The sequence below is a fragment of the Mirounga angustirostris genome, unplaced genomic scaffold (assembly GCF_029215605.1).
Source record: "Mirounga angustirostris isolate CCGP_5_RB_7025 unplaced genomic scaffold, mMirAng1.0.hap1 SCAF_16, whole genome shotgun sequence".
Lineage (NCBI taxonomy): Eukaryota > Metazoa > Chordata > Mammalia > Carnivora > Phocidae > Mirounga > Mirounga angustirostris.
The window spans coordinates 53,210,601-53,230,126 of NW_026991724.1; the positions used below are offsets into that span (position 1 = coordinate 53,210,601).

General features: G+C 54.2%; 2 protein-coding genes across 4 annotated transcripts; one reads left to right on the forward strand and one right to left on the reverse strand.

Moving 5' to 3' along the window:
- Positions 1-252: 252 nt before the first annotated feature.
- On the reverse strand, positions 253-13,670 carry NOSIP (nitric oxide synthase interacting protein). The gene is made up of 9 exons (XM_045891940.3): positions 13,514-13,670; positions 5,013-5,083; positions 4,341-4,446; positions 3,162-3,243; positions 1,313-1,472; positions 1,104-1,222; positions 799-986; positions 559-667; positions 253-359 (listed from the first exon to the last, which is right to left on the reverse strand). Exons 1-9 carry the CDS (start codon positions 13,666-13,668, stop codon positions 288-290), a joined length of 1,062 nt encoding a protein of 353 aa, XP_045747896.2. The 5' UTR covers positions 13,669-13,670; the 3' UTR covers positions 253-287.
- Positions 13,529-19,526, forward strand: PRRG2 (proline rich and Gla domain 2). 3 transcript variants are annotated; one of them, XM_054511505.2, is made up of 8 exons: positions 13,529-13,669; positions 14,337-14,483; positions 15,352-15,449; positions 15,644-15,819; positions 15,967-16,006; positions 17,918-18,053; positions 18,923-19,069; positions 19,389-19,526. In XM_054511505.2, the coding sequence occupies exons 3-8, from the start codon at positions 15,365-15,367 to the stop codon at positions 19,405-19,407; spliced, it is 603 nt and encodes a 200-aa protein (XP_054367480.1). In that variant the 5' UTR covers positions 13,529-13,669; positions 14,337-14,483; positions 15,352-15,364; the 3' UTR covers positions 19,408-19,526. The 3 variants fall into 3 exon arrangements, with proteins under 3 accessions (XP_054367480.1, XP_045747897.1, XP_064437677.1); XM_045891941.3 differs by having other exon boundaries at positions 13,535-13,669; positions 14,418-14,483; XM_064581607.1 differs by lacking the exon at positions 14,337-14,483 and having other exon boundaries at positions 13,538-13,669.

The following is a 19,526-nucleotide window of genomic DNA, read 5'->3' on the forward strand; positions in this document are numbered from 1 at the left end:
GGGAAGGGCTCCTGACTGCCTTCTCTAGACTGGGAGCCTGCTGCTCGCGCTCACCGCATTTGGCTTCCTTTGGCTGTCTTACCACACTTTACTTTGAGAGACACCTTCCAGAACGTCTCACGGGCTTCGAATGCGGCGTAACTCAAAAAGATGCGAGGGGGCTTCTCGGCCGCAGCAGGCACACGCTGGAGGGAGGGCTGCCTGGGGGGCCCCAGGGCTCCAGCGCAGCCAAGGAAGGCACCACAAGGCCAATGAGTCCAAGCCCGTTTATTTGGTCTCCCGTGCACTCAGGCCTGCATCACCGGCCTCGACTTCTCAGCCTGCAGCTTCACTCCGGAGCCCGCGAAGCCTGTGCCGCCCTGGGGAGGTGGGGGGACAAGGCCAAGGTGGGGGCAGGTCGGGCTGCAGGGGCGGTGGGGGGAGTCCTAAGCCCGGTAAGGTGACGCAGGACCCCGGGGCAGGCTGGCCTCCCGGGAGGGGCGGGGTCCCGGGGGGGCGGGGGGAAGGAGAGGGGGCGGGGCCTTGCAGAGCGCGGCGGGGAGGTGGGTCGCTGCTTACCCGCTGCAGCACGATGATGTCGCGGTCCGTCAGCTTCTCCCCGTTCACGGGGTCTACCATGTCTTTCCGAATCAGCTTCTCCACGCACTCCAGGGTGACCACGGCCCCACTACGGTGAGCGTGAGGGTCGGGGGCACCGATCAGAGGCCCCGCCCCGACGAGGGAGGGCCACCCCCGAGCCCCGCCCCGCCCCGCCCGGCGGGTCCCGGGATCCTGCCCCTGGCGACTCGCGGGACTCACGAGGGCCGCAGCACGGCGCAAGGCGTGGCGTTGCTCAGGCTGTCGCGGGTCACAGCGCACACGTAGCGTTCACTGCGAGTGATGAGCCCCACGCGGTCCACGGAGCTGTCGAGCGGCGTGAAGCGCACGGGGGTCAGGTCCGACATGCGCAGTGGCTTCCCGGACATTGGGCAGGTCACGGTGCGCGACTGCGCGCGACAGAAGGGAGGCAGGGTCAACAGGCGGGTCTGGGGCCAGGTGTAGGGAGGATGGGGGGGGGGGTCCCAGGCAGGGAAGGGCGTTGCTCAGGTGCTGGGGATGCTCACAGGCTTCTCCAGCTTGGTGGCCTTGGCCTCGGGGGTCAGGGACGGGATCCAGAAGCTGGGCAGCGCTTTGTCCTTGTCCTTGCCTGTGGGGCCTGCACTGGACCCAGGTCGGGCATCATCTGCAAGGGGAAATGGGTTCGGATGCCACACCCGGGGAAGCACCGGGCCCCGCGGGACCCCCACTCACTTGCAAGTCGGCTCCCCCTCACCTGGGCTGTTCTCCGAGGCAGCCTTGGGCGTGAAGGGGTTGAGGGGCCGGCTCACGATGGCTGCCTCCTTCTCTAGGAAGCCCCGCACCTGGTCCTGGGCCGCAGCCCGCTGCAGCTCTCTCTGCTCCTCACGCCGGGCACCCCGCTGCTTCTCATAGGCCTGTGGATAGACAGAAAGGAGTGGACTATGCATCTCCCTGTGGGTTGTGAGTCTGAGGGTGGCTCTTCCCATTTCACAGGTGGGTAAACTGAGGCCTACAAAGGGGACAATCCTGGCACTGTTCGTAGAGGCTGGGGACTGCCAGGGTGTGAACCTTTAATATGCTGTGATCTATGGTGTGGCTCTGCTACCCTCGCTTGTTCCTTCCCCTACTGCAGGGCAGGTCGCTGGTTTGGGATTCAGTAGCTTCTCTGTTCCTGGGCAGCAGAGTGGTCAGCAGCTTGGTAGGAGACAGATGGCCAGACTTAAACCTTGCCTCTGTCACTAATGAGCTCTGTGGCTTCCAGTAAGTGCTGTGACTTCTCCTGGTCTCAGTTTCTTCGTCTGTAAATCGGGCTAACAACTGCGACCTACCTCGCAGGCTCTCTGGGTTATGCAGGATGAGTTTTGGAAACGCTTAAAACCTTGCCTGGCACATAGCAAGCGCTCCATAAATGCACCTGTGGGCCATGTTATATTCTACAGTGTACGTACGGTAGACCCTGTCTGGCCCTGGAGGTGAGTTCCAGGAGAGTAAGAAGCAATTGACATTCACCGAGCCTTGATTGCGCGGGCTGTGTGGGTGTGCGCGTGTGCGGACGCAGGGACGCGGTGCTGAGCTGAGACTGCCCTGAGTCCCCCAGCTGAGGGAGGAGAACACTGAGGGTGACTGGTGCTCAGGACGGCCTCTGGCATGGTCACCGTGAGGAGGGAGCACCCAGGCAGCCACTAGACCATGCAGGGGGTCATGGGCGCAGGGGAAGCCCCTCGCTCAAGACCGAAGGCTCAGCAAGAACCTAGCCCGTCGCCTTTCTGGAGCTCTGTGAAGCCTGGCCAGAAAAGCAGGGAGGCAGGCCAGCTGCGCCTCACACACGGTGATCAACGGGGTCCCTCCTATCCATGAAAATGGTTCACCCATGGAAGGTGGGCGTGCCTCCAAGTAAGGGCCTTGAGATATCTGACCTGTGGGCATCTACCGCATGCCCTGCGGGCGCCCTGTGATTTGACTCCGTTGGCCCAGTCTGGAGCCACTGAAACGGAGGCCCAGAGAGATGAGGTGACATCAGTTAATTCAACAAGTATTCATGGAAAACCTAGGGCCAGGGGGCGGGCAAGAGGTTTGTTCCCTGCCTCTGGGGCCTGCCGTCTGGCGGGGGAAGTGGGCACATGTTGGCCACATGCAGAATCACACCCATGACAAGTGTCAAGAGAAGAGGTGGCACGGGCAGACCCTAGGGGCCCTGGACTAGCAGGAGGTCAGAGGAGGCAACACCTGGGCTGATATCTGGAGGAGAAGGATTTAACCACAAGTGGGAGGGGATGGTGCACCAGGCAGCAGGAACAGCCCAGGCAAAGGCTCAGAGGGAAAAGGAGCTCAGAAAGGAAGCCCAGGGCGCCTGGGTGGCTCAGACGGTTAAGCGTCTGCCTTTGGCTCAGGTCATGATCCCAGCGTCCTGGGATGGAGTCCCGCGTCAGGCTCTCTGCTCCTTGGGAGCCTGCTTCTCCCTCTGCCTCTCTCTCTCTGTCTCTCATAAATAAAATCTTAAAAAAAAAAAAAAGAAAGAAAGAAAGAAAGGAAGCCCAGACTGGCTCTGCTTGTGAGCTTGTGAGCTCACACCCTGCCCCTGCCCCCTCCCCCACCCCCGTCACCTTCATCTGCCGGGCGATCTCCTTCTTCTGGTGCAAAATGTACTCCAGAATTGCCTCCCGCTCATACAGGTAGCCATCCGGGCTGTAAGGACAGGACAGGGTGAGAAGTGTCGGCTCCCTGCCCTGGGCACCCACTAAAGCCTCTTACAGGGAGCAGGTCACTCAGTGCTCAGTGCACCCTGAGGTGGACCAGACCATTTCCATTTTCCAGGCTTTATAATCTGCTCTGACATGCGTGGGGGCGGGGCTCAGAATCTTGTGCTGCAGAGGGTTAACTCAGCGGGCCTGGGTGATCCGATCCCTGCACCTTCCAAACAAAGGACTGGCCCTTGACCAGCTCCCAGGAGGGAACCTTAGAGCCCCTGGAATGTGCTGCCTGATAAAAGTGTCTTAGTTCACCTGGGGCAGGGGTGGGAGGTGGAGGTGGGGGCTTGGCCATGTGGTGTCAGACCTCCAGAGGGGCTGGAGACCAAGGTCAGCCCCACAGAGGTCAGCCATGCCTCCAGGACCAGCCTCCCATAAAAGCCCCGGACACCGGGGCCTCAGGTGGGCTTCCCCGCTGGGCAGCACTCTCGCCTCTTGTCACACCTTGTTGCTGTCCCTGGGACTCTGTCAGGAGAGGATGATTAGAGGCTCGCTCCTCGTCCCTCCCGGGCTCTGCCCCACGTTTTCCCCCTTGCTGACTTAATCTCCCTCTTCCTACTGTCACAAGCTGTCACTGACTAGAACTACCTCCCCGAGTTCTGTGAGTTCTTCTCATGAACCCCTGAACCTGAACGTGGCCTCAGGGACCCTAGATGGGGCCGGTCATGCGGGGAAAGACCCACCCGGCCGTCACTATCTCTGTAACACAGACCCACACACCGAGCCCATATTCAGTCACTAGACTGAGCACCTTGTACCCACGATCTCCCTGAAGCCTCCGCCAGGCCGTGAGGCAGGTAACAGTGAGCGTCTGCACATGAGCTGTTGTTATGCGCCAGGCGATGTTCCAAGGGCCCTACCCTCTATTACAAATGTATTCTTTTCCACACCCCGTGGAACACGTTAGGATCACGCCCATGTCTTGGATGAGCACACTGAGGCTCTGAGAGGTGGAGGGGCTTGCCCAGGGCGCCCCAGCTGTGCAGGCAGCCAGACCCACGCACGCGGCCCCCTCCCCGCAGCTCCCCGGCTCACGTGACGACAGGGTCATGGCAGGGCTGCAGAGAGAGGCAGCAGCAATCGAAGTCCTTGACGGCATCGCGGCTCAGGCGAATGTTCTGGGTCCCGTAGCCCGAGGCCGCTGGGGACAGAGACAGACAGAGGGATGGAGGGCCAGGAGATGTGCCCCTTACCGAACCCCAAGAGAAAGGCACAGAGAGAACTTGGAGGCGGGGTGGGGAGGGGGGACACTCTGAGAAACAGGCAGTCAAGAGCTTGGGCTGTGTGTCTGTGTGTGTCTGTGTTGGGGGCAGGGGCATGACCCACAGGAAGGTGTCCATCCAGAGGGTAAGTGACAGACAGGCCCTGTCACTGAGGTAGCTGGGTAGAGAGGCTCACGGCTGACTCCCCTCCGCCCCTCTGGCTCTATGACCAAACTCAAGGGCCTGTATCTCCCTGGGCCTCAGTTCTGCCACGACAACAGCGATTCCTTCCTCAGTGGGTGGCTGGGAGTCTTAGATGAGGTCACGTACAGAAGTGCCCATCACTGGGGCGGGGGAGGGGTGCGGGATCATGCGGGCTGTTCCTCATAAGGTCATGACCATCAGTCGGGGGTGGGGGGAGAGACATGGCCAGAAGGCACAACCAGAGGGGCAGAGGGGGGATGGTGACTTCAAGAGACATTTGTCCCCCTGCCAAACCCAATACCTGTGTCCTTCTTCTTCTCGTGGTAGGTGTAGACAGCTCCTGCCGTGCAGTTCTTGCCATGCCGTGTCATCCTGAGGGAAGGAGGGGATAGTCACAGGGCTGTGGTGGAGGGAGTCCATAGGGAGGACGGGGCCCTCAGAGCTGATCTGACCCTGCCCCCGCCAGATGGGAAAACTGGGGGTGGGTCAGGGGAGGACATTACTATTTTTTTAAACAAACTGCTGAAGGGGTAGCAGAGTAAGACTTACGGGCTGTTTCTTCTCTGATCTGCATTTTATTTAATTATTTTTAACGATTTTATTTAATTATTTGATAGAGTGTGCGCATGAGTGGGGGTAGGAGCAGAGGGAGAGGCGGGCTCCCTGTCCGATGCGGGGCTCGATCCCAGGACCCTGAGATCATGACCTGAGCCGAAAGCAGGCGTGTAACTGACTGAGCCAACCAGGCGTCCCCAGGGGAGGACAGTCTTACACACGTGAAGTGGTTACGAAGATATCTATACACTCCAAAAAGGAAGATGGCATTTTACTTTGAAAAAGACCTACACTTTGCTTGTAGAAGCAGGCATCGGAAGGGGTGCACGTTGTAAGTTACTCTGAGGGGGTAGAGGGAGGGTGATTTGAAATCCAAAAAAGTTCTAGCAGCAGATGAGAATGGGTGCGGCTCCTTACACACATCGGGGAGGTGAGGGGCCTGGAGATGCTCTGTTTGGGGTGTGCATGTGTGCTTTGTGGATGCCTACAGGCTTACACAACTGAGTGCAGTACTCTTTTTCCTGGGTGGGTGAGATCATCTGTAAGCAAAGGCGAAATCCGCATTCTGCTCGAATTGTTGCCTAACCTACCCATTACACTGGAATAAATTCACATCTTCAAAACAAGCATCCTAGCAGAGCTAGGTACACGGAACTCTGGCAAATAAACAAGAAAAAAAACAGCTACCCCAGCAGGAAAAGGAGCAGAAGACATGAACAAGGGGCAATTTACGGAAGAAGCAGCTCAAAGACTAATGCACGTGTGGGGAGACACTCAATTCTCCTCAGATGGAAACGACAGTGAGATAGCACTTGACAGGGGCACCTGGGTGGCTCAGTTGGTTAGGCGACTGCCTTCGGCTCAGGTCACGATCCTGGAGTCCCGGGATCAAGTTCCGCATCGGGCTCTCTGCTCAGCGGGGAGCCTGCTTCTCCCTGTGACCCTCCCCGCTCTCATGTGTGTGCTCTCTCAAATAAATAAATAAATCTTAAAAAAAAAAAAAGATAGCACTTGACACCGATCATCAGGCTGGCGGGAGAAACTCTGAAAGCTGGGTAAGACCACGACTTGGTGAGGACGTGCGGTCGGTCACAGGACCCTTAGGCATTGCAGCGGGGAGAGTGGACAGGGCCAGCCTCCCAGAACTCAGGCTGGCGGAACTTTAGCAAAGTAAGCACAGGCGACTCTGCACTTGGGTGATGTGCCCCAAAGACATCCTCAGAGACATCCGCAAGGGAGCATACCCACGGATGTCCACAGCGGTGTTATTTACACCGGAGGGGAGTCAGAGGCAACTGGATGTCCCTCCCTGGGAGAATGGGTGCTGACAGCCCATCCTCGAGACTACCCAGCTGTTAAAATGCAACGCATTGGATGTGTGCAAGGCATCATGGGTGGATGTTAACGCAATACTGGGTATAAAAAATAAGGGAAACAACAGTAAGAAATGAAACAGGATCGCTGCCAATCTACACATGCCTACGATGGTACTTTTTTTTTTTTAAGATTTTATTTATTTATTTGACAGAGAGAGAACGAGAGAGCACAAGCCGGGGGAGCTGCAGAAGCAGAGGGAGAAGCAGATTCCCAGCTGAGTAGGGAGTCTGACGTGGGGCTTGATCCCAGGACCCTGGGATCATGACCTGAGCCCAGGACCCTGGGATCATGACATGAGCCCATGACCTGAGTTAAGCATCAGGCAGATGCTTAACTGACTGAGCCACCCAGGCGCTCCAAGATGGTACATATTATTGTATTTTAAGATCTTATTTATTTATTTAACAGAGAGAGAGACAGCGAGAGCAGGAACACAAGGAGGGGGAGTGGGAGAGGGAGAAGCAGGCTTCGCACTGAGCAGGGAGCCAGACGTGGGGCTCGATCCCAGGACCCTGGGATCATGACCTGAGCCGAAGGCAGATGTTTAACGACTGAGCCACCCAGGCGCCCCAAGACGGTACATTTTAAAGAAAACCATACAAACAAGAGGGTACTCACTGTGCGTACGGGGTGGGGACCGACCAGGGGCTGGAGATGCAGGAGGGAGCTATAGGTTATAGGGATCAAGGATTGGGCAAGATGACCTTCAGCCTGGCCTTGAGCCCAGGGTTGGCCATTTCCTTTCTCTGAGCCTTGGCTTAATTTGGCAAAAAGTGGGGATAACCATGGGATCTAGTTGACAGGACTGGACTGCCGTGAGAAGTGCATGAGTCCTGCTCAGAGCCTGGCACACAGGGGGTGTTCGGGAAATATTCTCTCCAGCTGTCTGGCTGCAAGAAAGGTCCAGAAGGCTGGCGTGGGGGTGGGGGCACAACCAAGGGCTCCCCAAATGCAAAAAGAGCACCTCTGTCTTTATACCCCTCTTCTGGTCGCCTTCGGAAATTTGTCTTTCACATCCAGACCTTGAACTGCAAACCTCTCTCTGAGCCGTGGATCTCGCTCTCCCCCTACTGGCGTCTTCCCTCAGAAACCAATTTCTGGTCTTCGGTATATTGACATAGAATAGAGGCACAGACCTTAAGGATGCAGCTTGATGCATTTCGACAAATGTATATACCCTCATGACCACCACCCCAGTGGAGACACAGAACATTTCACCCCAGCGGCGGTCACCACTGCTTGCAGGAGCTAACCTTGGTGAAACACCCCAACGTGACCCACGGAACCTCCTCCGACTTTCCCTCACCCTCCGAGGTTTTGGGCAAATGTCCAGCACCTGCTGTCTCCCCCCAGCTCACCTGCTACCAGCCCCTCCCCTGGGCCCTCTGGCTTCCGCCCCAGCCCCCCCAACTGCCACTCACGGAGGTCGCGCTGACCTCCTCCTGGACAAATTCTCCACTCTATTCTTAGTTGTCAACTGCCTTGACCCTCTGCGGTACTTGGCACCGGGCTGCTTGTCCTGTGGCCAACAACAGGGGTTTCTACACTCTTTGGCTTCATGGCCGGGGACATTTTCTCTCCAAGAGTGAGAGGAGCTGCTACGGAGGGAGCATCTTTTTTTTTTTTTTTTACTTGGCCAGACAATAATGGCAACAGTCCCCCACCCCATGCCAACTTTGCACCCCCATCTCATAGATCGTCCAACCTCAACCACTTTCTGAAGTCTATCCCATCACCATCTCCATTTGGCACATGGGCAAACGGATGCTTCGAAGCGAAGCCACTGCCCAGGGCAGTGGTTCTCAAAGTCAGGTCCGGGGACCCTGGGGGGGGGGTTCCCTAAGATGCTTTCAGGGTGTCCACAAACTATTTCCGTATTTATACTAAAATGTGTCTGCCTTTGTTACTCTTATTCTCTTACAAGGGTACAGTGGCATTTTCCGGAGACTGTGACACGTGAGGATGTCACTGCTCTGACCACTAACTGAATGTGTGCTTGTGCGTCCTTGGGTTTAAAAAAATTTCAGGGGCGGGCGCCTGGGCGGCTCAGTTGGTTAAGCAATTGCCTTCGGCTCAGGTCATGATCCTGGAGTCCCGGGATCGAGTCCCGCATCAGGCTCCCTGCTCAGCAGGGAGTCTGCTTCTCCCTCTCCCGCTCCCCCCTCTTGTGCTCTCTCTCTCTCAAATAAATAAATAAAATCTTAAAAAAAAAAAATTTCAGGGGCACCTGGCTGGCTCAGTTGGGGGGAGCATGTGACTCTTCATCTCAGGCTCATGAGTTCAAGCCCCATGTTGGGGGTGGAGCTTACTTAAAAGAAAAATCTGTTCATTATGCTAAGTGAAAGAAATCTGGCACAAAAGGCCATATATTGTAGGATCCCACGGATACGAAACATCCAGAAGAGGCAAATCCATACAGACAGAAAGTGGATTGGTGGTTGCCACGGGCTGGGAGAAGGGGAAATGATGAGTAAACACTAACGGGTACAAGGTTTCTTTTGGGGTGATGAAAACGTTCTGGCATCAGTTAAGTGGTGATGATCGCACAAAATAGTGAATATACTACTTTAGATTTTTTTTTTAAAGATTTTATTTATCTATTTGACAGAGACACAGCGAGAGAGGGAACACAAGCAGGGGGAGTGGGAGAGGGAGAAGCAGGCCTTCTGCAGAGCAGGGAGCCTGACTCGGGGCTCAATCCCAGGACCCGGGGATCATGACCCGAGCCGAAGGCAGATGCTCAATGACTGAGCCACCCAGGCGACCCACTTTAGATTTTTTTTTTTTAAGATTTTTATTTTGAAGGAATCTCTACATCCACCGTGGGGCTCAGACCCACGACACCCAGATCGAGAGTTGCACGCTCCACCATCTGAGCCAGCCGGGCGCCCCGTGAATATACTACCTTAAATGGATGAATTTTGTGTTATGTGAATTATATCTCAACAGAAAAAAATTTTTAGCATCAGTTTTAATTTCTGATACAGCTAATATTGATAGGTAGAACTCACAAAAACGAAAGTTCTCGGGAGTCCTCAATGACTTTTAGGACACTGAGACCAAAGAGTTTAAGAACCACTGGCCAAGGGCTGAAGGGCTGGCAGGTGGCAGGGCCAGGATTTCTCTGGAAGCTGAGCTTTTCAACCACCGTGCTGGATTGTCTCCTCATTAAGGCCCATTTCAAAATGGAAAATAAGACTACCACCATCTGCTGTCACTAGTGTTTCAGAGAGAAACTATCCAAAACCACAACCACTCATCATCATGGCCACTTTATAGGGGAGAAGACAGGCTCCCGGGATCCCCCCCAGCTAGGAACCGACAGAGCCAGGATTCGAACCCAGGCAAGCAGGCTGTGGTGCCACCTTCTTGACCATGTGGCAACTGTCAGTCCTCCCAGGAAGGTCACCATCTGAGAATACAGGCCAACCCATTCCCTTTCTGTACGAAGCCTTCAAACTCCAGAGTGCATTTTCCTCTTTCAGCCCACTTCAATTCAGACATGAAATTTTCTTTTTTTTTTAAGATTTCATTTATTTTTTGGAGAGCGAGCGAGAAAGAAACAGCATGAGAGGGGAGAGGGTCAGAGGGAGAAGCAGGCTCCCCGCCGAGCCGGGAGCCCGATGTGGGACTCGATCCCAGGACCCTGGGATCATGACCCGAGCCGAAGGCAGACGCTCAACCATCTGAGCCACCCAGGCGCCCCAGACATGAAATTTTCACTGGAGATACTTGACCTGTATTTAGATTTTGTGATTTCCCACTGCAAAGGTACATCCACATACCCGCTTTGTGCTGAGCGTACTTAAAAGTTTTCCAATAACTCAATCAAGTGTTAGTGCTTAAATTTAAATTAATTAAAATGAGGGGCCCCTGGGTGGCTCAGGTGGTTGGGCGGCTGCCTTTGGCTCAGGTCACGATCTCATGGATCCCGGGATCGAGCCCCACGTCAGGCTTCCTGCTCGGCGGGGAGTCTGCTTCTCCCTCTAACCCTACCCCCTCTTGCACTCTCTCTCTCACTCTCTCTCTCTCTCAAATAAATAAATAAAATCTTTAAAAAATAAAAAATAAAAAAGCACGACCAGAGGGACGCCTGGGTGGCTCAGTCGTTAAGCGTCTGCCTTCAGCTCAGGTCATGATCTCAGGGTCCTGGGATCAAGCCCCACGTTGGGCTCCCTGCTCAGCGGGAAGCCTGCTTCTCCCTCTCACACTCCCCTTGCTTGTGTTTCCTCTCTCGCTGTCTCTCTCTGTGTCAGATAAATAAATAAAATCTTAAAAAAAAAAAAAAAAGCATGACCAGAGCGCCTGGGTGGCTCAGTCATTAAGCGTCTGCCTTCGGCTCAGGTCATGATCTCAGGGTCCTGGGATCAAGCCCCATGTCGGGCTCCCTGCTCAGCGGGAAGCCTGCTTCTCCCTCTCCCTCTGCCTGTGGCTCCCCCTGCTTGTTCTCTGTGTGTCAAATAAATAAAATCTTAAAAAAAAAGGGGGGGGTCAGAGAACCACAAGTGTGGAGAACCTGGAACCCTCAATGCACTGACAGTGGGAATGGAAGCTGGGGCAGCCACTTTGGAACAGTCTGGCGGTTCCTCAAAAGCTGAAACACAGAGTTACCGTTTGACACAGCAATTCCACTCCCAACGGACATGAAACCATGTCCACACAAAAACTTTGGACACAAATATCCATAGTGTCCAAGAGCCAAAAGGTGGAAACAACCCAAGTGTTCATCAACTGATGAATGGATGAACAAACTATGGTATATCTCAGACAAAGGAATAGTATTCAGCCATAAAAAGAATGAAGTACTGATACGTGCTACAGAATGGATTAACCTTGAAAACATTATGCTGAAAGAAGCCAGTCCAAAAAAAAAAAAAAAAAATTCCATTTATGTGACATGTCCAGATTAGGTATATCCGTAGTGACAGAAAACAGAGTAGTGGATATTAGTGCTGGGGTGGAGGGGAAAGTGGGGAGTGACGGATAATGGGTCCTGGGTTTCTTTTTGGAGTGATGAAAATGTTCTAGAACTGACTGTGGTGATGGTTGCACAACTCTGTGTTTATACTAAAGACCACTGAGGGGCGCCTGGCTGGCTTGTAGGTAGAGCATGTGATTCTTGATCTTGGGGTCATGAGTTTGAACCCCACGTCGGATGTGGAATCTACTTAACAAACAAACAAAAAAACACCAAAAAACCCCACTGAATTGTATACTTTATTTTCTTAAGATTTTATTTTTAAGTAATCTCTACACCCAAGGTGGGGCTGGAACTCATGACCCGGAGATCAAGAGTTGCACACTCCTCCAACTGAGCAGCCAGGCACCCCTGAATTGTAGACTTTAAATGGGTGAACTATATAAATAAATATAAATAAATCTGATTTCTGTAAAAAAAAAAAAAAAAAAAAAAGGAAGTCAGCAGATTTTGGGTTTGGCCTGTTGACCCCTGGCATGGAGAAATAAGTAAAATGAGGTTAACAAGAAAACAAAAAGACAAATTCATACCCAGAGGGGATGATCAACAGAATAAGTGATCCAGTTTCTTTCTTTCTTTCTTTCTTTCTTTCTTTTTTTTTAAGATTTTTTATTTGTCAGATAGAGCGAGCACAAGCAGAGGGAGTGGCAGGCAGAGGGAGAAGCAGGTTTCCCGCTGAGCAAGGGGCCCCACGCGGGACTCGATCCCAGGACCCTGGGATCATGACCTGAGCTGAAAGCAGAAGCTTAACCGACTGAGCCACCCAGGCGTCCCTGATCCAGTTTCTTTCATAAGTCAATTACGCCAAGAAGAATAAAGGGTGGGGTGGAGGGGACTATTCTAAATTAAGAGGAATTTAAGAGACATAACAGCAATGATTTGACTGGATTCTGATCCAAACAAATGAAACTTTTCTTTTAAAGGCATTTTTGACACAGGAAGATTTGGTTATTGACCAAGTAATAGGTAATATTCCAGAACTTTTGCTTTTGGAAAGTGTGATGATGGTATTGCGGTCCTGTAAATGTCCCTTGTTTTTACAACATGCATCCTTAAAGCTTTAGGGATGATATGTCACGATGGGTAGGATTTGCCATATATGTATATATTTATGTATTTATACAAGATTTTATTTATTTCACAGAGAGAGACACAGTGAGAGAGGGAACACAAGCAGGGGGAGTGGGAGAGGGAGAAGCAGGCCACCAGCCGAGCAGGGAGCCCGATGCGGGGCTCGATCCCAGGACCCTGGGATCATGACCTGAGCCGAAGGCAGACGCCTAACGACTGAGCCACCCAGGCGCCCCAAGTTTGACCATTTTCATAACAGAACATTAAAGTAAAACCCTTCGAGGCCCAAGTTCACAGCGACCCAACAGCACCGTGGGGATGAGAACCCAGGTCGGCCGGCGCCAGAACTCCACGGAGGACAAGGTCAAACCCCACACCAACTCGGAGAAGGAACGGGCTGTCAAAAAGGTGCAAAGGCGGCGGTGGGCGGCTGCACAATCTCCTCCGCCCTCCCCGCCACAGTCTGGGAAACTGAGGCAGGAAAGGGGGGTCCGTCTTCCTCCACTCCCACTCCTTAACCCCACCCCCTCCCCACCCCCCGCAAGAGTCCCAGTCTCTCCTCCCCCTGGGACTCCCGGTCCCTCGTCCTCTACCGTGAAATACCAACTCTTAGCGGAACTGGCGGATGGAGGCTGAGCTACCTCCAGGGGATGCTGGGAGATGTAGTTCAGCTTCAAATTTGGGGGCCTGGAGTGCTCTATTAATGATTGACAGGGAGTCGGGAATTCGAAATCCTGTCCCTGTCTCCCTCAGGACCCCAGGAGTCTAGCCCGCGGGAAGGCGATCGCAGCAACGTTATCCCGCCGCCGCCTGGAACTCACCTTACAAACGACTCCTCGTTCCTTCGATGTTTCTTCAACTGTGCCCCTACACCGGAAAGGAGGGCTGTTTTCCCTCTCCGCTTCGCCCACTTCCGCCCGGCAAAAAAGACAGGAAGTAGATCTGCCCCGAGTTGCCGAGATACCTCGTCGGACATGGTAAGTCCTCCCTTTTTCTTTCCCTCCCTCCGGAAACGGGAGTAGCAACTTGAAGGTTCCGGTTAGTGCAACTGGCGTGAATATGGGGCGCGCTTAGTATACACTAGGCATTTCCCCGGGCGGGCAATTTCCTGCTTAGGCCCAGGCTTCGCGTTACTCCAAGTTCGAATTTAAGGATTATACACTTCATCCAGAGATTGGGAAGCTCACTCCCCCAAGTCCATCAGTCACTGACTGCATGTTGAGAGACAATTGAGAAGGGACAGTTCCTCTGGCCCCAGCTTATAAGCAGAGCAGTTGAGAAATCAGAAGTCAAAGTCCTTCAAATCACCTCAGGAAATAGGAATTGACTACAGCATCGTCCACCTATGCCCAGGGACCAAGGCATACATACATTTCCCGCCAGTTTTTAGCTATCTAGCTATCTGGAGACCTAGACATTTATTTCCCTAGCTCACCCAGGGAAGGTTCCATCCCAGGGAGGCCAACAAGGGAAGAGGTACATATCCAATCCCCTAAGTGCCCCCACGGTGTCGGTGTCGGAGACCCTGGCTTCCCGGGGGGGCTCTGGACCTTAGGCCCTTCATCCTAAGGTCCCTTTAAATACTTTGTCCCTTACCTGAGTCCCGCCCAGGGCAGGTAATCACAAACCCCGCCCCTCTGCCAGAAACCAGGATCGTCTTGATCACCCGGAGAGGGGAACCCCTCCTTCCTCTCCCCTCCCCTCTCCCCTGTCCCCCATTCACAGCTGGCCGAAGCTGGCAGAGGAAGCCCCGATTGAAGAGGAAGGGAAAGTGCTCACAGGTCTGGGCAGGTAAGTGAATGTCCCCTGGAGGCAGAGCCTGGCTTGGGGACCCTGGCCTCCTGACTCCCTGCCCCTCTGGGACTCAGAAGTTCCCATCCCCCAGCCCCAGGAGTCCAGGACCTCCACTCCCTTCTCCCCCTGGACCCGAGAATATAGGCTTTTTGCCTCTCCTGTGATCTTTGATCTATGTGGGTGGATGTGGCAATGGGCACAGGGAGAGGCAAGTATAGGTGGAAATTACCAAGAAGAAAGGAATCCTGATCACTGATGGACATGTTTATGAGCACCTACTATGTGTCAAGATTCGTGCTGGGATGGGGCGCCTGGGTGGCTCAGTCGTTAGGCATCTGCCTTCAGCTCAGGTCATGGTCCCAGGGTCCTGGGATCAAGCCCTGCATCCGGCTCCCTGCTTAGCAGGAAGCCTGTTTCTCCCTCTCCCACTCCCCCTGCTTGTGTTCCTGCTCTCGCTGTCTCTCTCTGTCAAATAAATAAAATCTTAAACAAACAAACAAACAAACAAGATTTGTGCTGGGTGCTGCAGACATGGTAGAGAAAAAGATAAGCTCCCTGCTCCAGTCTCTGGAGGAACGCTGTTTTCACTCAAATCATGCTTCTGAATCTTGCAAATTGTATTACCTTGGGAAATTCTTTTACCTCTCTGTGCCTCATGTTCCTCATCTGTGAAATGGGGATAATAATAGCAGTGCTGTGAAAATTAAACTGAGTTGCCACAGGGACCAGGCCCAGAATACAGGCTACGTAAGGGTCTGCTATGATTATATGATTATTATCATGGACCATAGAGTCCAGTCGGGGTGACCTTGCCTCATTCCCCAGGGGCTGAGGCACTTGCTATCTCTTTCACTCCTGGTTTCAGGTGTTCATAAAATATGAGGGGCTACCCCTCTCTGCCGCTGCTATACCTGGGATTGACCACCTGCTTAGACACCTCACCCAGTGGGGAGCAAGACCAAGGTGAGTGTTTGAGGGACGAGCTGGTGTCCAGGCACAGACCTCCATCCACCTTCCCCTGACTCAGGAACCCTTGCCTCTAGTCCCCTCCTCTCCCAGAACGCCATAGTTCTCCATCCCCTTAGGTTCGGGTTCCTCCATGTTCCCCAGGCTTAGGAACTCTCCATTTCTCTGTCCTTCGTGTCCTTTGGGCCCAGGAGTCTTCCTGGACTCCCCAGAAGCCCAGAGCTTTCTAGGAAGCCATAGCCGGATTCCACGAGCCAATCACTGGGACCTGGAGCTGTTCACGCCAGGGAACCTGGAACGAGAGTGTTATGAGGAGCGATGTTCCTGGGAGGAGGCGAGGGAGTATTTTGAGGACAATACTCTGACGGTGAGAGCCACTCCAGGCCCTGGGATGTCCTGGCCCACAATTCCCTCTACCCTGGGTCTCAGAAATCAGGGTGGTTTGGTTTGGGGGGTATGGAATCTCCCCGTTGACATGCTGTCTTTCCACCTGCTCGACTTCCATCCTTTCAAGGAGCGCTTTTGGGAGAGTTACATCTACAATGGCAAAGGAGGTGAGTTGGGGCGGGGGGAGCGGGGGCTCTTGTTCTGTGGAGCTAAGGCAGCCCTTCCCTCTGGAGGTTGAACCAGCATCCCCTACCCCAAATTTGCCTCCTCCAAATTCAATGCTCCCTGAGTATCCTGGAGGTGGTTATTAAAAGAGTCCCCTCCTTTGAGACTAGAGCCCCTGCCTGAGGAACCCACCACACCTTATTTGGAGGAGGTCTCATGTCTTTAGGAAGAAGGAAGTGCAGGTGGAGAGGGGTTACAGCCCTGGGGCCTATGAGACCTCAGGCTCAGAGGCCCCAACCCACCTGAGTCCTTCTTTGGAGTCCGGAGCCCCAGCCCTTCTGCAGCTTGGTTGCTAGGGGGACTGCTCCCTAGCAACGGGGCCTGGCCACCCCAGGCCAGGCTGTGGAAGCCTGTGCATCCTCACCTTCCCAGGCTGCCCGCCCCCAACCCTTCCAGTGACTTCTAAGGCCCCACCATGGCTGCAGTCTTGTTGCTAAGGGGGACTGCTCCTTAGCAACCAGGCCTGGCCAGGCCGGACCAAGGAAGCCTGCAGCACTCACTACCTGGCTGGCTTCCCCTCCCCCACAGCCCCATCCCGGCCTTGGCCTGGTTACCAAGGAGGCCTCCCTAGCAACCACACCTAGCCAGGCTCAGGACCCAAGGCCCACTGCCCAGGGAGGAACCCCCTCCCTGCACCACATGCCCCATCCCCTTGTGGCCTGGTTGCTAGGGGTGGATGCCCCTTAGCAACAAGCCCTAGGTCTGGGCTGGAGTCCTCACACTGGAGCCTGGTTGCTAGGGGAAGTAACTACCTCACTGCAGGCCTAGTAAGGCCTGGTGGCTCCTTGAATCCACCTGAAACATGTCAGAACTGGGAGGGCCTGCCTTCCCAGCGCAGCTCTGTGCTAAGGGGGCTGAAAGCCTGGGGTTTACTGTTTGAGCAAAGCTCCTGACCCAGTGCTAAAGGAAGTTTCCCCAGCAGCAAGACCCAGGAGGGCCTCACCAAGCTGGTGTTCTCCCTGTGTCTGCTTCCCTTCAGATAAGTGGCCTTGGATTGCTAAAGGCCTAGGGTCCTAGCAAAGGGCCCACCTGAGTTCTAGACACCCAAAAATCTGTTAGTTGGTGGGGGGTGATCCCGAAATTCCTTCATTGATAAATGAATTTTTCATAGCCTTCTGGTCAATTCAGAAACCTTCCTGCGATTCTGTTCTTCCTTCAGAATTGAGGTCTGGCCCCTCAGTGGCCTGGATGTGGTAAAGGGACTATGTTCCAGAGGCGGGGAGGGGTGCCAGATAAAACATAGGACAACCTCCCCATCAGTTAAATTTGAATTTCAAATACAAATAAATTTTTTAGTATAAGTATATTCTAAATACTCCAAGGGACATACTTACACTATAAAATATACATTGTGTATCTAAAATTAATGTTTAATTGGTGTCATATATTATTATTTGCTAAATCTGGTAATGCTCAGTGTGGGGGCCTCTGCAGTTGCCTACCTGAGCTCCCCACCCCCAACTTCAGTGTGTCCATTGCCCTCTTAGCAGATGGATTTTGCTTAGGAGGGACTTGAGCCACGCTTTGTCCAGGGAGGGGCCTCTGTCACCATGGGGATTCCACCACCATATTTTTTTAGTCCCAGGTGAAGTTATCATAGACCCTTTATGTGTTTGATCTCAATGAATTTCCACAGCCCATGGGGGAGGACTTATTGTTCCCATTTTATAGAGCAGCAAATGGAGGCTTAGAGAAATGAGTGGGTTGAGTTTCCTGGGGTCATGCACCTAGGAAGTGGCCCCTGCCGTTCTGCTTTGCTTCTTGGCCTGTACTCTTCCTTCAGGGGGAAGGCATTGGGTTGTCGGGGTGAGTGACAGCCCCTGACACAGTGCCCCCCCACCCCCCCACTGCAGGGCGTGGACGAGTGGACGTAGCAGGCCTGGCTGTGGGGCTGACGTCTGGCATCCTGCTCATTGTCCTGGCCAGCTTGGGAGCCTTTTGGTATCTGCATTGCCGACGGGGTGGAGGCCAGCAGCCCTGTCCCCAAGAGTAAGGAGGATTCAGAGAGAAGGGGCCTGGGGGCTGGAAAGCAGGGTGAGCAGAGGAAGAAGGAAGGGTGGACCTAAGGAGAGATGAGTCAAGGATTGGGACAGGTGGGCACTGAGGAAGGATCTGGGGAGACTATCAGGTGGAGAGTCAGTCTGTGAGAACGTGTGGGTATGGTTCTTGCCATTTGTCTGACTATGTCCTCAGTACCCGGCACACAGTAGGAGCTCAATCAGTATTTGCCGCCTGTCTCCATGGTACCCGGTTTATGTGTGATCATCACTCTGTCTGCATTGTATCTGGTGAGGCTGCAGCGTGTGGTCTCTGGGTGTCTGTGATATGTCAGTTTCCGTGGTGACAGGCACACGTGTGTGTGTGTGCGCCTTCTGAGTTGTCAAGGCGTGTCTTTCTCAGTGGCAGGGTTTAAGAAAGTGCTTGAGTGTCAGTCTTCAAAGTATGGCGGGTCTGGGGGTTTTTCGGAAGGGTTTGTTAAGAGTGGCACGGGGAAATTTGTGACTGGGTGTATCTCTGTGTTGTGTCTGCTTCTGTGTGTGTCTGCCTGTGTCTCTGCAGGGCTTTTTCTCCATTGCTCTCCTGTAGCTGGAACGCATGTGTGTCTGTGAGTAAGAGTATGTCTCAGCAGTTAATTTGTGTCTGCCCCTCTCTGTTCGTCTGCCTGTCACTCTGAGGTGCTTTTCTGTGTGCCGGGTCAGGCTGAAGGTGACCCTCTTTCCCCCTGCTCTTTCTCCCTTCCATCTGTGTCCCCATGCCACCCTCAGAGTCTCTGTGTCCCTAGGTCTTCCCGCCTGCCTTCTCCCCAGTCCCTCTATCCTGTAGGTTTCCCCGGCTAACCGTGTACTTTCTGTCCCCAGGGCTGAGCTCATTAATTCCCGAAGCCCCCTGGGCGACCTAGGCCCACCGACGCCCCTGCCTCCACCCCCACCCCCAGGCCTCCCCACCTACGAGCAGGCTCTGGAGGCCTCTGGGGTGCACGACCTACCTCCGCCCCCCTACACCAGGTACTGGGCTGGGCTTCTACCCGGGGGTGGGGAGCAGAGGGGAGGATGCTGCGGGAGGAGGGGCGTGGGCTCAGGGGCGGGACTTGGAATTTTGAGCTTATTATCCGGGGCGAGGCTTGGAGCGTGGGGGCGGGGTCCTATGCAATTATCTGGGGGCGTGGCCCAGTGTTGTCCGTGTGGAGCTTTACCGGAGGGTGGGTCTTACGCCCAGAGGGTCTGCGATTGGCTGAGACGCCCGCGGGCGGGTCGGAGTGGTCTAGGTTCAGGGAGGGAAAAACAGCCGGGTCTTTGACTCCCCGTTGTGCCCCTCCCCTTGCAGCCTCAGGAGGCCTCGCTGAGGAGCTGCTTCGGAGCCGAGGTTCCCCAGATTCACAGCGGATTCCAGAGCCCCCAGGCCTCTTAAACTACATAGCTGAGATCGGGGAGTGGTGGGAGTGGGGGTCGTCCGGCCTGAGGC

What these genes read in the sequence shown, in the direction of transcription:
- NOSIP (XM_045891940.3), bottom strand. Translation starts at nt 13,668, where the DNA reads ATGTCCGACGAGGTATCTCGGCAACTCGGGGCAGATCTACTTCCTGTC. An exon ending in CCACCAAGCTGGAGAAGCCT is followed by an intron (nt 987 to 1,103) that starts GTGAGCATCCCC and finishes TGTCGCGCGCAG; the next exon opens with TCGCGCACCGTGACCTGCCC. An exon ending in TGCGCCGTGCTGCGGCCCTC is followed by an intron (nt 668 to 798) that starts GTGAGTCCCGCG and finishes CGCTCACCGTAG; the next exon opens with TGGGGCCGTGGTCACCCTGG.
- PRRG2 (XM_054511505.2), top strand. Translation starts at nt 15,365, where the DNA reads ATGAGGGGCTACCCCTCTCTGCCGCTGCTATACCTGGGATTGACCACC. An exon ending in TTGAGGACAATACTCTGACG is followed by an intron (nt 15,820 to 15,966) that starts GTGAGAGCCACT and finishes CATCCTTTCAAG; the next exon opens with GAGCGCTTTTGGGAGAGTTA. An exon ending in CATCTACAATGGCAAAGGAG is followed by an intron (nt 16,007 to 17,917) that starts GTGAGTTGGGGC and finishes CCCCCACTGCAG; the next exon opens with GGCGTGGACGAGTGGACGTA.